The following is a 16,704-nucleotide window of genomic DNA, read 5'->3' on the forward strand; positions in this document are numbered from 1 at the left end:
AATCTTATTACAGAAATATACATATTTTTTAAAAAACAGAACACATACTCCTTTGACTTGAGAAGCATCTGTAGCAAGTCTGGTTAGCAGAACCCCAATACCATTCTTATGGTCATCAAACCATCCAATTTCCTGCAAACAAAAAAGTGGTTGAGAAAATCTTTTTATTTGTACATGGTCCTTGTCATAACTCAGAGTGGTTTGTTATTATATTATAACCTAATGAATGAATCAATGAGAAAAAGAAGGGAAGTCTACTGTAGTATCAAAACATTTAGTCATCAGAATATCAAGTATTTATGATATTCTAATAAGAAAGTGTTTCTGTTATAGTTTATTAACCATAAAAGATTAACCTATCCACAGAAATAGTCAACATTACCTTAATTCAGAATTCTGTGAACTTTAGACATATTGCCTCAGCTGGATTTATCTAGGAGATCAGTAGTAGATCCCAATTTTCTCTCAGCAACTCCTTTCAAAATGAGAAGCGAATGACCAAGCTGGGAAATGCTGCCTTCAGATACTAGAATGCACAATCTTCCAGTTCAGATGTTTAGCTTCTTCTTACATAGATGCGAGTAGAAAGGGACCGAGGGAAGGACTGTGAAAACCCAGGTCCTGTTCTCAATTTAATTTGCTATGTTCAGTTCACTGAACTGGGTTTTACTCTGTGTTTTAGAAGTTCCTTGTCTCTAAGCATCTTGAGAGTTTAGGGGTGGAAGATCCCAGTTTTTACTATCCTCAAGTACAGACTTTTCCCCCTACATGGTCATCTATGACAATTATTTTCTACTCCAGAAATCTGATAATTTTGCATGGCTATAGCTGAGGATCATATAATTACATTTAGTGCCAATTCAGAGAATTATCACATCTACTGGTTTATTTTACATGCTTATGATGAAGATGATTTGTTGGCACCAGCAATATAGGGCTGGATCTAGTGTAAAATTTTCACTTGTACTTGAGCTCTTGTGCAAGCAGAAATGCAAGAAAAAAAATGCATCTTGAGTTGTGCTAAGTCAACCGTATTGTACCACCACTTGGGTTCTGCTTTCACAAAATGTCATACAATCAATTTCTGGACACTATAATACACAGGGAGGAAAGTACTAGGTGTTGCACAAGATCTTGTGCAAGTGGAACTGTGCTAAGTCCACTTATGTTTCTGTTTGCACATAGCTGGATCCAAGCCACTGACTGCAAATTCTTTGCACAGTTGCTTACAATCAGAAGTTACTTGAATTCAAAGAAATATCCTGTGGTGAAACGAGCACTTTCTTAAGTGCATTACAGAGTCTTAACTTTGAAGGAACCTTCATTTATTTTTTGTTTTTCATCTTTTATTCAACCATTTGATATATGTTATCATGGATAACACATACCTTGGACACCGTGGATAACTCTTTACCTTGCACATTGCACAGGTTTCTTCAGATATTGTGAGGCAGATATTGTGGGTCACTCCGTCTTTGGCTTCAATGTTGACATACAACATTGACCCACATGAACTGCAAATCTGACCCAACCTCACAAAATTGCGTCTTTGTCCAACCCCCCCACCCATATCTGTGTTATTTTATCATTACCTGTTGAAGCAATGCTTTGAATGAAAGTGATCGCAACCGCATAGTGAGAGCTTCCCCAGATCTCCCAAACATGAGTCCCTGAAAATGTACAAAGACAAAATATTTTACTTTTGGATACCAGGGTATAAAAGCAACTATTCTGCTGCTGGCCACAGGCCCCATGCTTTTCTCTACCGAAAGGAGTGTCAAAGTGGCTTAGAATCACCTTCCTCCCCCCTCCCACAATAGGAACCTTGTGAGGTAGGTGGGGTTGAGAGAGTTCTGAGAGAACTGTGCATACCTGGTTGTCCCTTATGTCCCTCCTGACAGCCAGCACCTCCTCCAGGTGCCTGGCAGCTGCTGTCACAGATGCTGCCAGCCCCTCCATGCCCCAGGAGAAAGCATCCTTCTCTTGTGGCAGCCACTCCCACTCAGTCACCACTCACATGAAAAAGAGGGTGGGGGAGATGGTGTAGTGGTTAAGAGTGGCAGACTCTGATCTGGAGAACCAGGTTTGATTCCCCACTCCTCCACATGAAGCCTGCTGGGTGACCTTGGCCCCATGCCCAGGACTCCATCAAGGGCTCTAAGACCTCTGTTGCAGCACCCAGGACCTGAGGGCAGCTGCCTGCCTTCCCCACTAGTGCCTTCCCTGAACCTTTCTGAAGACATTAAATCTGGCCACTGCCTTGACTTCCCCCCTCCCAGCCATTGACTCCAGGAATCCCACGGTCACCTCCCTCCAAAGTGATACCTCCTAGATGCTTGTCCCTTGGTGGCAGAGTCCCCCTTCTTAGAGCAAACCCACAGCTATTTGGTTTATTCGTTTACTCTATACACATCCTACCTTTCTTCCTCCATGGAGACCCAAAGTGGCTTACATTGTTCTCCTCCCCTCCATTTTATCCTCACAACAACCCTGAAAGGTAAGTTAGACCGAGAGTCTGCAACTGGACCAAAGTCACCCAGCTAGCTTCCATGGCAGAGTGGAGATTCGAACCTGGAGCTCCCAGATCCTAGTCCCACACTTTAACTGCAACACCATGCTGGCTGGTTCACCTGGACTTCCCATTAGCCCATTCCCCCCTTTCACCCAACAGCCAGCAAGGTGAGGGGTCAGCCTTGGAGGTGATGATGGGCCGCTGCTATGTTTGGGAGATGACCATAATGGAGGACCAGTGGCATCTGCACATCCAACCACAGCATCCTTGTGTCTGAGCTCTCCCTCTTGGAGTCACAGATGGGGTGTGGAGAGAGTGGGGCAGGGAGGGGTGTGGAGCTCCTGTCGTGCTGCTTTACTCGGTGGAGCAGCTTGATGGGCAACCCTTGCGCTCACTGCCTCGCAGGATCAGAGCTTGCACGGCAGCTGCAGGGGCTGCGGTGGATGGATCACTAGCAGTCGCTGAGTACTTTAACACAGGTTGGGCGAGTGTAGTGTGGATCACACCTCAAGGGGCATCTGCCTCAAGGGGTGGGGATAGAGTTAATTCCCATGGAGCTAGGATTGTGGACCTTGGCAGGGGGGCCACAGACCTGGTTGAGTCCAGCACGGCCCAGTTGCCATCACTGCACGCGCCTCTGTTTTGCTTTCCTGCAGGTGATGATTCAGCAGGGAGACCTCTCCACAACTCTGCACAGACTCAAGCCCCAGCCCACCTCCTGGAGTGGAGTGTTAATCTTTGTCAACTCTTCCACCTGCAACGCAATCCCACTTAGATACCTGCCGTGACAGGGAAGGCTCAGTCTGCCACCCCATGGACCCAGGGAGGTGGCAACTTGAACCATCAGACCTTCCCATGATTTGGAGTTCAATAAAGTCTGGGTGACTGAGTGGGAGTGGCTGCCACAAGAGAAGGGTGCTTTCTCCTGGGGCATGGAGGGGCTGGCAGCATCTGTGACAGCAGCTGCCAGGCACCTGGAGGAGGTGCTGGCTGTCAGGAGGGACATAGGGGACAACCAAGTATGCACTGAGAGGGGATGTACTACCTGAATGACAGCAATGGCCACTGGGAACAATGGGATATGACCCACCAAGCCGCCAATGAGCCCTGTCCTCTTCTGGGGGAAGGGGTTCTAGGCAAAACAATGAGCTAACAGCCCATTGTGGGGGGTCAAAACATTCTCTCCACATCAGCTTGCTTGAGAACCTTTCCTAGGATCTTCTCCCATTGCATGTCAGGAGGCCATGGTGCCAGGAGGCCATGGCTCATTCTGCCCCTGCAAGAACGCAATGCTTGGTTTGCATGTGGGAGGTAGCATTGCCAGGGTGGCACCTCATTTTTGTAGAGCAAAGTCCATACTGTGTGGCTAACATGTCTCATTGCAGAACCCTAATAGCTACCCCATCTCTGAAGGGCTGACCCAAAGGGGTGGCCATGTAGTGACATGCTTTCCCAACTTGCTTTCCCCATTCCTTGTGCATGACCAGATGCCTGTTGGATATCATGGGAGCCAGGAATGCCAATTGATTTGAATAGCCTCCACTGAAATACATTACTGTACATAAAAGTTACAATGAATGCGGAATGGATTTAGAATGACGATCTCTGGCCACAGACAGATTGCTGTGGGACTGGAATGACAGTGCCCAGAGTGGAATGATGGCCCCTAGGACTAGAGTTAGTGCTCTGGGGGCTGACATTGCAGAACATTCTCACTCCAGTTTCATTTGGTTAACCCTAAGAAAGATGACAGGAAGAAAGTTTAGTCATTTTTAGCTTCTAGGGACAGTTTAGGCTTGATTTGATCTAGAACCCACTCATTTGTCCTTTTGGCGGTCCACAGTATCTCCTGCAACACCAGATTTCAAAGGAATCTACTTTCTTCCTGTCAGGCATCTGGTCATGCACAAGGAATGGGGAAAGCAAGTCAGCCCTTCAGAGATGGGGTAGCTATTAGGGTTCTGCAATGAGACATGTTAGCCACAAGTTGGGAAAGCATGTCACTACATGGCCGCCCCTTTGGGTCAGAGTGGTAAGCTGCAGTACTGCAGTCCAAGCTCTGCACACAACCTGATATCATGGATATCATGGGAGCCAGGAATGCCAATTGATTTGCATAGCCTCCACTGAAATACATTACTGTACATAAAAGTTACAATGAATGCGGAATGGATTTAGAATGACGGTCTCTGGCCACAGACAGATTGCTGTGGGACTGGAATGACACATCCCAACGTTTACTAGGCAGACTTTGTTTACAGGGTGGTTTGTCAGTGCCTTCCCCAGTCATCTTCCCTTTACCCCCAGCAAGCTGGGTACTCATTTTACCAACCTCGGAAGGATGGAAGGCTGAGTCAACCTCGAGCCGGCTACCTGAAACCAACTTCCGTCGGGATTGAACTCAGGTCGTGTGCAGAGCTTGGACTGCAGTACTGCAGCTTACCACTCTGCGCCACGGGGCTCCAGACTCACTGGAAAATATAATGCTAGGAAAAATTGAAGACAGCAGGAAAAGAAGAAGACCCAACATGAGACGGATTGACTCTATAAAGGAAGTCACGGTCCTTAGTTTGCGAGATCTGAGCAAGGCTGTTAACAATAGGGTGTTTTGGAGCTCATTCCTAGGGTCGCCATGTCAGAAGTGACTTGATGGCACTTAACACACACAACACATTAATACTACAATAAAAATAAAAATCTGGTTTTATGTAACAGATCTAAGGAAAAGTCCATCCCCATTACTTCACCCTTTGTAATCTTAGGTTGTTATCCAGATGGCATGTATGCTTTGGGGCATTTTGATCATATTTAGAGGAACTTAATGATTGTTTTCAATATTAAGTCAGTCTTAGACTAGTGCTTACCTGGAGGATATATGTTACTAAGCTGATCACTCCCAGTACAAGAAACATCAGAGAATACAACACTGTGGCTTGGCTGTTCTTTTCAAGATCTTTTCCAAACGTCTGTGTTGCAAAGCATAGTGTTAACTGCCAGTACAGGAAATCACTACTTACAGCCATTCTATTTAGTTCATCCTACGTTTAATGATCTAAAAATGGCAGATCTAGATCCTCGTCAATGACTGCAGAACAACTGTGATTCTGCTTTATTTCCTGTAGGGTTAGCTGCATTTTTCTCACATCATTTAGCTGGTTCCACACTATGAACTCCCCCCACCCGCCCAATCATTCCTCTTCCACATCAGCTGTAAGTGAAATTAAAATGGGGGCTCCTGCCAGTTATATTCACTGTAAAAAAAAATCTTTCTCCGTATGCCTATATATACCCATGAATAAATGCTCAGTATTGGAGAGAGGGTTTTTTGTTTTGACTCTGCAGAAAGCTAAAGTCACCATGGGTTTTCACATTTATAATACTATTACAAAATAACAACCACCCCAAAAATCAAATAGAAAAGTTGAGTAATTGATAGGGTTGCCAACTTCCTGGTACTAGCTGGAGATCTCCTGCTATTACAATTGATCTCCAGCCGACAGAGGTCAGTTCACCTGGAGAAAACAGCCGCTTTGGCAATTGGACTCTATGGCATCAAAGTCCCTCCCCTTTCCTCCCCAAACCACGCCCACCTCAGGCTCCACCCCCAAAACCTCCCGCTTGTGGTGAAAAGGGGCCTGGCAACCCTAGTAATTGGCCTGCTGCCAAGAAAAAACACTAGATCTCTAGCCCTCCCTCATCTGATAATTCAGTCATTTATTCACAAATTACAGAAAGGTAAGAAAACATGAAGTAATTAGACAGGAATGAGAAGAAAGATAATAAAGCTTTTTAATGGGATAGTAGCTCTAAGATACTTCAGTAGTATTTTGGCTGTTCACATGGGGAAATCAACAAAACACTGCAACTGTGTTGAATAGGAAAACTATCACCTAAATTAAGACCTTAATCAATATGGGGAAGCAACACAGAAAATACGAGAATGCAGTGAGCTGACCACGACGTCATGCAGATTGTCCATAAAAGCCAATTGGACAAATTGTGGCAATTACAGATTAAATGGCTTGTGTTAAACCAGCTTCAGCTCCTGCCCTCCCAATACATTGGTTCACTTTCTGTATTATACCATATGGATTCTGTATTATACCATATGGATTCTGTATTATACCATATAGTTTCTATAAGGCATTTTCTACACAAATCCCATATAATCTTCCCATACAGTTAATAACTGAACGTGTGTTTGGGAGGCCCCTTTTATGTAGTTTTATAGTTTCCTAGAGACACAACTGAGCAAAGCAGGACCACTTTGTTGAGAAACAATGAAGTTGTGCAACTTAATGCAGGAAAATACACCTCTAGTAAGGGTGGAGGAAGGAAACATGGAAGCTGATTTACAGTCATCTATGAAGGTGTCTTTATTCACACTGGTAAAGACCATCCAAAGTATATTTTTCGAAAGCAAGGAATAAACTGAGATGGAAAAACTCTAAGCACTTTTACCAACTCTCAATATTTAAAAAACCCTCAATGTAGGATAGAAGCTTTCATAATTTTCATGCAAAGAGAAAGATTATTGTAAAGGATAAGTAAGACGGCTTGCTTGGAAGGTGGAAGAGAAAGATTTTGCAAAGTTTAAAGAGAATCTGTCTACTACACAGTCCTAAACATACCCCAATGATTTTTCCAAACAAAATTGCGAACACGGGAGTAACACAACCGCCAACGGCAGCAGCAATGACACCAACTGCAATTACACAAAACTCGGGCTTGTTCAGAGCCAGGATTCTGGAATAAGGCACCTCAGGCAGCTTTTCTTCCTGCAAGACAAATTAAATTGCACACAAATAAAATTGCAGTTGTCAGCAACAGGTGAGAACTCTGCAGGAGGCCATGTAATTGCTGGCCAACCAACCACAGTGTCCAAATGTTGCCAAGAAATTCTAATGAACTCAAAACTATACCGAAAACTATGCTGAGTTATCCATATCCACTGCTTTTCAGGACTTAACTTTACTTGCTCTGTAAAAAGTGTGGAAATGAGAAAGGGGAACAAAAGGCTGAGTCATTTCATCCCTGAAAATTGGTAAAAATTGGATGAGCCGTCATGGATGTTGGTGTTAAAGCTAGGGATACCAGCCGTCTTAAGTCCTGACCCATTAATAGAAGCTTAATGGGTGTTATTTATCAGGGGACGCTATGTAAAACTTCGTCTGCTCTTTTCTACACATTAAGCTGCTAGTAAAGGCACAGAGTCTGTTTTCTCCAGGCCTGTTGGCAACCCTAGTTAAAGCATTAATCGTTCTGTGGAATTATAAATCTGACAATGTGAAGCACAGGAATATCAGCCTATTGCAGGCACCATTTAATATATAGGCAGGAATGTCACTGGTATATCTGTCATCTTTGCATTACCAGAGAATTACCTAAAGAGAGTATGAAAATGTATTCCAACAGTTTGATCTGCCAAAATATGCACAGTCCATCTTTTATCAGGCAGGTTACATAACAACAGACTAAAATAAATGTCATACAAAATAAAAGGAGGCAACATGTATAGGTCAATTTCTGGTAGATGCTGATAGCAGCATGACCATATTTCAGCAATACATGAACTATTTTTCAAAACTGATATTCTTAGGACTGCTACATTTGGTCCTATTTTAAAGTATCCTCCTGCTATTATATCTCTTCTTCCACTCTTAACTTCAGTGCTCTTACTGCATTGTTTTCTATTATTAGAAAAGCCTCTTTAGATCCACTCTCTTTTCTGCTTTTGATCATCCTTCCAACTCCATTAGTTCTTCACAGCTTCTACTAAACCACCTGAGCCTCGCCCTTATCTGTGCTGTCTCCTATTATCTGCTGGTAAAGACAGCCATCAAGAGAGAAAACTTGTGTTGCATCTCTGAGCCGCAAGATGAGCCTGACTTTGCAAGTCAAACCATATCTCTATATTCCAATGCATTAAATGCCGGCTCAGTTGACCACCATTCTTATTTATTTATTTACGGATTTTGTAACCCACTGTTCTTGCTTCCATGGAACTCAAAGTAGGTTACAGTGTTGATTAAAACCATAGTATATCACCCAATAACATTACACCAATCAACAAAAGCCAACTATAAAATCCAGCCCATTAACTGATTCCTAGAAGTGCCTATGCATTTATTTTAAATGCTTATCTAAAGAATTCAGCTGTAAGGAAATAAGAACATAAGAAAAGCCATTCTGGATCAGACCAAGGCCCATCAAGTCCAGCAGCCTGTTCACACAGTGGCCAACCAGGGTCATGTCCGCACTTGCCATTTGCGGCTTTCCTTGCATGTTCGCCCTTCAACTCACCCGAAGGATGCCAGACATGGCTTCAGTACACAGTTTCTCCACGGTAAGAGGATCCGCTTATACGGCGAAGTATTAAAATGAAACGTGTTCCTCACATGGAGCTGTGAAGTGTGATCATGCAACCCCGCTGAAAGTCCACCGCCCCGCCCCCATCCTTCCTAACCGCCCACACTCATTCCCCCCCCCCTTTTCGGCTTTGCAGAGCTTAGATGCGAGAGGGTGGGATGGCGGCAAGTCACTTTTGCTTTCCCCTTGAACTCCAGCCACGCAGTACAATTCTTGGTTTTTTTTTTCCTTTTTTCCCTTTTTTGCCGCCATTTTTTAAACAGCCTTCCCCTTCCTTCGACCTCAGTACAGCGGAGAGAGGCGGCACAGTGGGGACAGAAATCTTGCGGATTTTATAAAAAACACAGAGAAATGCGGCATGGTGGGAACAGAAATATTATTTCGCTTTGGATCCTTTTGTACTCGACGTATAAATAACAAGGTAAGTTGCTGGTGCGTTCATGGGCCAGGTGCCTCTAGAAAGTCCACAAATAAGACGACTGCAGCAGCATTATCCTGCCTGTGTACCACAGCACCTAATATAATTGGCATGATCCTTTGATACTAGAGAGAATAAGTATGCAACATGACTAGTATCTTATTTTGATTGGTAGTCAAGGATAGCCGTATCCTCTGTGAACATGTCTACTCCCCCCTTAAAGCCTTTCAAGTTGGCAGCCATCACCACATCCTAGGGCAGGGAGTTCCACAAACTTGCAAAGCCTCCATAAATGAATAGAAATGGGGCCTCCCTGACAGATTCCACAAGACAGTGGCTGCTGCAGAAGATGCTCTAGCATGTGTAACAGCTGTCTTTATCTGTCTTCAAGATGGCACTGTCCACAGGGCCAGTTCTATAGAGCAGAGCTGCTACATAAGGAGCCTGTCAGGAGAGCTACTCCTGTGGCCCTAGATCAGTGATGGCGAACCTTTTAGAGACCGAGTGCCCAAACTGCAACCCAAAACCCACTTATTCATCATAAAGTGCCAACACGGCAATTTAACCTGAATACTGAGGTTTTAGTTTAGAAAAAACAACTCATACGTTAAGATCTTATGCTCACAAGCATAAAATGATCCAAACAAAGTAAGGAAAGCAATCCCAAGTGCTTTAATTGATTTAAAATTATTTGGCAGAGAATTCCACACTTTAAGGATTTCATTTTCAGAACTAACTGTACTATCCTTTGTCATCCATAAAATTAAATCATGGCAATGACTGACAAACACCATTTTCCCCATCTGCATTCTCAAAACTCTGCAGGGGGGCTTATTTTTGAGTTGTGCATCTGAGTGGCAAGTCCAAGGCTAAACCTCCCATTCACAAATGGACAATAAGCCCCCCCCCCACATGCAGTTTTGAGAATCTGGATGGGGGAAATGTGCATCTGAGTGGCAAGTCCAAGGCAAAACCTCTCTTTCACAAATGGACAATAACCCCCCCCATGCAGTTTTAAGAATCTGGATGGGGGAAATGTGCATCTGAGTGGCAAGTCCAAGGCAAAACCTCTCTTTCACAAATGGACAATAACCCCCCCCCCTATGCAGTTTTGAGAATCTGGATGGGGGAAATGTGCATCTGAGTGGCAAGTCCAAGGCTAAACCTCTCTTTCACAAATGGACAATAAACCCCCCCCCCTATGCAGTTTTGAGAATCTGGATGGGGGAAATGTGCATCTCAGTGGCAAGTCCAAGGCAAAACCTCTCTTTCACAAATGGACAATAACCCCCCCCCCCATGCAGTTTTGAGAATCTGGATGGGGGAAATGTGCATCTGAGTGGCAAGTCCAAGGCAAAACCTCCCATACACAAATGGACAATAACGCCCCCCCATGCAGTTTTGAGAATCTGGATGGGGGAAATGTGCATCTCAGTGGCAAGTCCAAGCGAAAGAGCCGCCCGCCGCAAGCCTCCCGCAAGCTTCCCATTGCCCCGCTCCGTCTCAGCAGCAGCGCCGCCGCCCCACCCAGGCGCCGCTCTGGACCTGCCGCGGCCACGGCCGCTCATGCTCGGCCCCGAGGGCTGCCCTGCCGGCCGCCCCGCTACGCCCGCCGAGTCGCCCCCGCCCCTCGACAAAGTTGGCTGTGGCACGGCGGAAACGTGCGCCGAGGCCGCGAGGAGGGGTGGAGGAGGGGGACGGGCAGCCAAAGGGGCGGCAGCGGAGGGGGAGGGGGCGATTCGGCGGGCATAGCAGTGCGGCCGGCAGGGCAGCCCTCGGGGCCGAGCACGAGCGGGCGGCGGGGGGCCTGGAGCGACGCCTGGGTGGGGCGGCGGTGCTGCTGCTAAGGTGGAGCGGGGCAACGGAGGCAGATGGCGTCGAGGCCGCAAGGAGGGGGCGGGGGACGGGCAGGGGGGGACCGGCGGCTCTACGCGTGCCCATAGAAAGGGCTCGGTGTGCCGCTTGTGGCACGCGTGCCATAGGTTCGCCAACACGGCCCTAGGTGATCACCACTCAGAAACCAACAGGTTGTACAGATGCAATATGTTCCTTGCAGCTTGTTTCCACTAACAAACTAGCCATGGCATTCAGAGTTGTTTTCAATGGCAGCCCAAAGTACAGTGTGTTAACCCCAAGGTGACTATGGCATAGAGCAGTATAGACAGATCAACTGAGTCCCAGTAAGGCACCAGCCTCTTTCCATCAGATTAACCTGCTTCTCTACTAGCTCTGCAGGATTCAACATAACTTCCAGACTCCTGAGTCAGCCAAGAACAGCTGTAGTCCATTCAATGTCAGGAAACACAGCCTTCTTGATCTTCTCTCTTGTCTGGATTCAACTCCAGCTTTTTTGCACTCAGCCTCTTGCCAACGGCCGACAGACACTGTCCCAGGATTGAGACAGCAGAAACTGTTGCCTGAGACACAGAACTTCAGAGCTTTGTGTCATCAGTACACCCAACACAACAGTATTAGGAGAAACCTAGGAGGTTCCTTGGCCTGTATGTCCTAATTGTTGGTCCTCCACAGCAACTGATTGGCTAAGTGAAACTGATTTCACTGAGTGAAACAGGATACTCGCCTAGATAAACCACTGGTCTGATCCAACAGGGCACTTCATATATTAACCCCAAAGCTACAGTGCAATCTCCCCTAAAGGTTTTATACAGAGACTGAAAAGCACTGGAGAATAACACAGAACTCAGTGAAACCCCACAGGGCAAATCCCATGCTGACAATTTATCATATAGCAACTTTTTGGACATAGAAAAAAAACTTAAAGCACTGCAAAGCATTTCCTCTCATCCAGTGGTATGCACTCCATGGCTCACGGAGAGCCATATTTGCAATTACCATCAAGCACACATTTACTTCCATCTCTGGCAGGTGGCCTGTACCTCAGTGAGACTTGCAGCTTACCTGTTCCTCCGGCAGTGGCTATTGCAAGGTGGAAGCCAACTGCCAATCACAAGCCCCACTGGGCAAGAGCCTTGCCCACTTTTCTGGAACATGGGGCAGGTGCCCCATTGAGAAAGGTGCTCAGAAGAGCCACAGGTGACATGTGAAAAAGCCACATGTGGCTCCTAAACTACTGAGCATCACTGCTCTAATATATTCTTGTTATTCCAAATGCCTTAATAGTATCCTACGGACAACCATATCAAATGCCAGTGACAGATGTATACAAAGATGTACATTCTTTCTTCATGCACAAATCCAGATCCACAAGGATCCATAAATCCACCAGGACTACCAAAGTAGCCTCCATACAATATAGGGATGCCAATCTCCAAGTGGTGGCTGGAGAGTTCCTGGGATTACAACTGATCTCCAGGTAACAGAGATCAGTTCACCTGGAGAAAAGGGTGGATTGTATGACATCATACCCAATTGAAATCCCTCCCCTCCCCTCCCCAAACCTCACCCTCCTCAGGCTCCACCCCCCAAAGCTCTCAATCTGGACCTGGCAACCTGTGCCGGCGTAGGCCAAGGGCTGGGCAGTGCCCGCAGTCCTCAGACGTGCGGGAGGTATTTATCCCCTTTCGGAGCAGGCGACAAAGATTATGCTATCTACCAGGGTCAGAAGTCAGAGGCGTCGTCAAAGCAGGCAGGAGTCAACGGCCGGAAAGATTAATCAAAGGCAGTAGCAGGAACACAGAGAAACTGCACGGTTGCTTCCGCAAAGTGAAAGCATGCCTGCACTGCCTTTATCAGTCAGTGCACTTCCAAGCTAGGCTTCATCCTGAAAAGACTCAGCACCAGTTCTCTGTCTGTTTAGCCTCTCCAAGCGAGCACTCCTCCTTTTACCCTGCAAAACCACACGCTGCCGAGTCCTGATATGCCTATTAGGTTCAGGTGAGCTTGGAGGGCTGCCATTCTCAGCTTCTGCTGCAGGGGTTGGGGGAAGAGTAGCTTCTGTCTGCCCTTGTTCCATCTCTCTGCCTAGCTGTGGTTCCTGCTGAGTTGTTTCAGGCTCCTGTGCTACTGACTGCAATGGAGGTACTGAAGGCCCAGAGGCAACCTGTTCCTCCACTTCAGCTTCAGAGTCCTCCGAGTCCTCAGCTCCCAAGGCAGGGCCCATGACACAACCCTAATCCTATAGCTAGGTATGAAACATGATTGTAAAGACTCCATGGCAGAGTCAAAATCAGAATGAACCAATATAATGAACCAATGTTTTCTTAGCAAAGCATATCAGAATCTCAGCACCTACCACTTCATTCTTTTTGGTTTTTCTCTTCCTTGTCTTCCTTCTCCTCCTTTCAGAGTACCTTTTAGTAGATGCCCTACTGATGCGGCGTCTGCTAGACATTCTAACCAAGGTGTCCCTTCTAAACATTTCTGTGATAGGATTTCCCAAGCCGTTTGGCTCCAAATAATTTATATCATCTTCCTCACATGTTTCGTTATCATCATCAGTCTCATACTCTGTCCCCTCTTCTGATGTTTCATCCTCATGAACATCCCCTCCAAAACTCTAAAAGAAACAAAGAAAATGCTTTACCAATAGGAAATATCATGGCCACCCCCTTTTAATTACAAGCAGTCTACATGCTTAGAAAAAAATGTGCTACATTTTGATGAGGGAAATCGCATTAGGATACTCTTTCTTACAAAAACAAAACAAAACCTCACTGCCTATAGATGTTTTTGACAAGACTTCTTTTCAATGTGTTAAGTTTTCAGCAAATAGAGTCTTTTGACATGGAAAGGAAAATAAATTGCAGAGGTTTTAGTCCCACATTAATAGACCAAGCATCGAGAGGCTTCTCAAAAGATTTGTTTTAAAATACATAGACATCTTTGCAGGAAGACAGTGAATCAAAATGTTCAATTGTATCTATTTACCTGCTGCGTTACAAGAGCATAGTAGACTCCCTTTTGTTCCATAAGTTCATTATGTGTCCCTTGTTCAACAAGAACACCTTTGTCAAAGCCAGCAATAACATCAGCTGTCCTGATTGTGGAGAGTCTATGAGCAATCACAATGGTGGTACGCCCTGTTCTAGCCTAGAGAGGAAAAAATATATAAAATAAAATAAGAAAGAACCACGGCAAGTTTTGTAAGCCACATTTTAACTTCTGCACCATGAAAGCAGTAAAGAAGTTGTACAGTCTCACATATTATGATCCCTTACAAACTGGGCTGCATGCATCCACATGGACAGCCCAATACTGAAGGGGGGGGGGCAGATCCGCAGCAGCTGGGAGCGGCACAGCTGTGCCGCCTCCTCAGAGGTTTCCCGGCTACTGTAGAGGCAAAAAAAGGCAGAAAATCCCCCATTGCCTACAATGGGGCTGTGCCACCAAAAGGAGGCGCAGCACAGCCACAGCGGGAGGGGGTGGTCCGGGGGCAAAAACAGCGAGGAAGCCGCCTAAGAGTTGCTCCTCCCCAGGAACGCCCCGGAAATGTTAATGCTGCCTCCTAGCCTGGGATTCAGAAGTTTGTTACCTACGTATATGGGGGTTAGTCACTTATTGCTAGGCTCCATTGTTCCTCACGAATTTGAGCCTGGTGCATCTATTAGGCGTGAATGTAGCCAGCCTTTGGGAAGGCACATCTATTGCATTTGGGAAGGCACATCTATTGCATCAGAACATTCCCCCTGAACTAAGTCAAGCTGAATGACCATGGCAAAGTATAGGGGCACGGAGCCTAACATGCAACCAACATGCTCCATGCTTTTTGGAAATCGTTACTTTGTAACTTGTGCTTCTCAAATTTTCAATCCTAAAATCTATTTTTAAGTCTCACTTGTACATATCCTTAATGCTGTTTTCACAACCAATTTAGCATTCAGTGTAAAGAGTACACATTTACTTTCATTAACCTTGTGAAAAGTATAATTGTTATAAATATGTTACACTTCAGCCTTGCCATCGATGTAATGCCCTTGCATTCCTAGAGCTATGGCAATAGTTTATTCTTACATGGTTTATTGTTTACCACAGAGACCGGGGGAATTGCTAGAGTGTCATGGGGTGTGTGGCACTTCCGGGTGATTACTGTGTGGCATCACAGCATCTATGATGCTCCCTGCTCCCCAGCCTCTGTCCCCAAAAGCTCCTGAGATTTGCAGGCATGGGGCTGGTTTTATCGTGTTTTTGTTTTGTTTTATCGTGTTTTTGTTTTGTTTTGGTGTTGATTTGACTGATTATTGTATAGGGTATTTTTCCTTAGTGTGTTTTCATTTTTATACTTAAAGCAACTTAAAAGGCCTTAGTTCTAATTAGAAACAGTGAAAAAAACAAAAACAGTACGAGCAGCTCTGTCATTCTCACTTAGACCAAGTTGCTAGGTTGTTAGATCACTCCTATGAACAACTCATTCACTGTCCAGTTCATTCAGCTTAGGCTCCTGAGTGGTTCTCTTTAAAAAATATGGTAATACCACTCCCTGCCCCAATTCGTAGGAGAACGGCAGCAATGAAGCGGAAGAAATGCAGACCATGTTAACAGGACAGCCACAGGATAAGTGGTTTGTGAATCACCTCCTCAGATATCATCAATGTTGCTTTGTAGAAAACACTCTGAAAAAGAGGGGCATTTATATAGGTTCCCTTGTGGCCAGCTCCAGTCATTCAGGATTGAGTCAGAGGTTCACGAGCGGGATTCAAGACCATGAACTAAATAATAAACTGAAAGTATATATTGTTACTGCCTTTGATTTTATGAAGTTTGATGGTAAAGTAGCTGCCCTTGTATTCGGAATTGTTTGCTTGTGTGTGTGGCGTTTATGCATACTCGGGATTGCAAATGCTCATTCTTTACGTCTTGCTGGAACCAGGCTTTTAAAATACGTGAGTGTACAGAAACATGTCTACCTTATCAAGTGCAGCTTGAACTATGGATTCACTCTGAGTATCCAGAGCAGAGGTAGCTTCATCCAGCAGTAGTATCTTGGGGTTCCTGGCTAGGGCGCGGGCAATAGCAATGCGTTGTTTTTGCCCTCCACTCAGTTGGGCTCCTCTTTCACCAACCATAGTGTTGAATTTCTAGGAAATTCAGAGCACAGAAATCAGATAAAATCATGATACACTTAAAATTTGTTTTACAAAGGATACTAATTTTCAAATAAGTGTTTTAGAAACATTCTATGTGTATGTGGGTTAAGAGCCATCAAGTCATTTCAACTTATGACGTCCCTATGAACTAGGTAAAGGTAAAGGTAGTCCCCTGTGAAAGCACCAGGTCATTCCTGACCCATGGGGTGACGCCACATCCCAACTTTTACTAGGCAGACTATATTTACAAGGTGGTTTGCCAGTGCCTTCCCCAGTCGTCTTCCCTTTACCCCCAGCAAGCTGGGTACCCTATGAACTAATAACTTCCAAAAACACCTGTAGCTGAAGACAGAAACACAGATGAGTTTTGCTTTCTATTGCCAGGATATCCTACCTTCCAA

The 16,704-nt window shown here is 45.3% G+C and overlaps 1 protein-coding gene across 1 annotated transcript in view; it reads right to left on the bottom strand.

Moving 5' to 3' along the window:
* ABCB5 (ATP binding cassette subfamily B member 5) overlaps nucleotides 1–16,704 on the bottom strand; it is a 47,965-nt gene that overhangs the window by 11,575 nt on the left and 19,686 nt on the right. The window contains exons 12-18 of the mRNA XM_056857084.1: nucleotides 16,124–16,294; nucleotides 14,148–14,309; nucleotides 13,618–13,776; nucleotides 7,144–7,290; nucleotides 5,377–5,478; nucleotides 1,593–1,670; nucleotides 49–132 (exon numbers count right to left, since the gene is read on the bottom strand). Of these exons, the coding sequence (XP_056713062.1) occupies nucleotides 49–132; nucleotides 1,593–1,670; nucleotides 5,377–5,478; nucleotides 7,144–7,290; nucleotides 13,618–13,776; nucleotides 14,148–14,309; nucleotides 16,124–16,294 (903 nt within the window). The remainder of the gene's footprint in view (nucleotides 1–48; nucleotides 133–1,592; nucleotides 1,671–5,376; nucleotides 5,479–7,143; nucleotides 7,291–13,617; nucleotides 13,777–14,147; nucleotides 14,310–16,123; nucleotides 16,295–16,704) is intronic.

The sequence above is a fragment of the Euleptes europaea genome, chromosome 11, assembly GCF_029931775.1.
Source record: "Euleptes europaea isolate rEulEur1 chromosome 11, rEulEur1.hap1, whole genome shotgun sequence".
Taxonomy (NCBI): Eukaryota; Metazoa; Chordata; class Lepidosauria; order Squamata; family Sphaerodactylidae; genus Euleptes; species Euleptes europaea.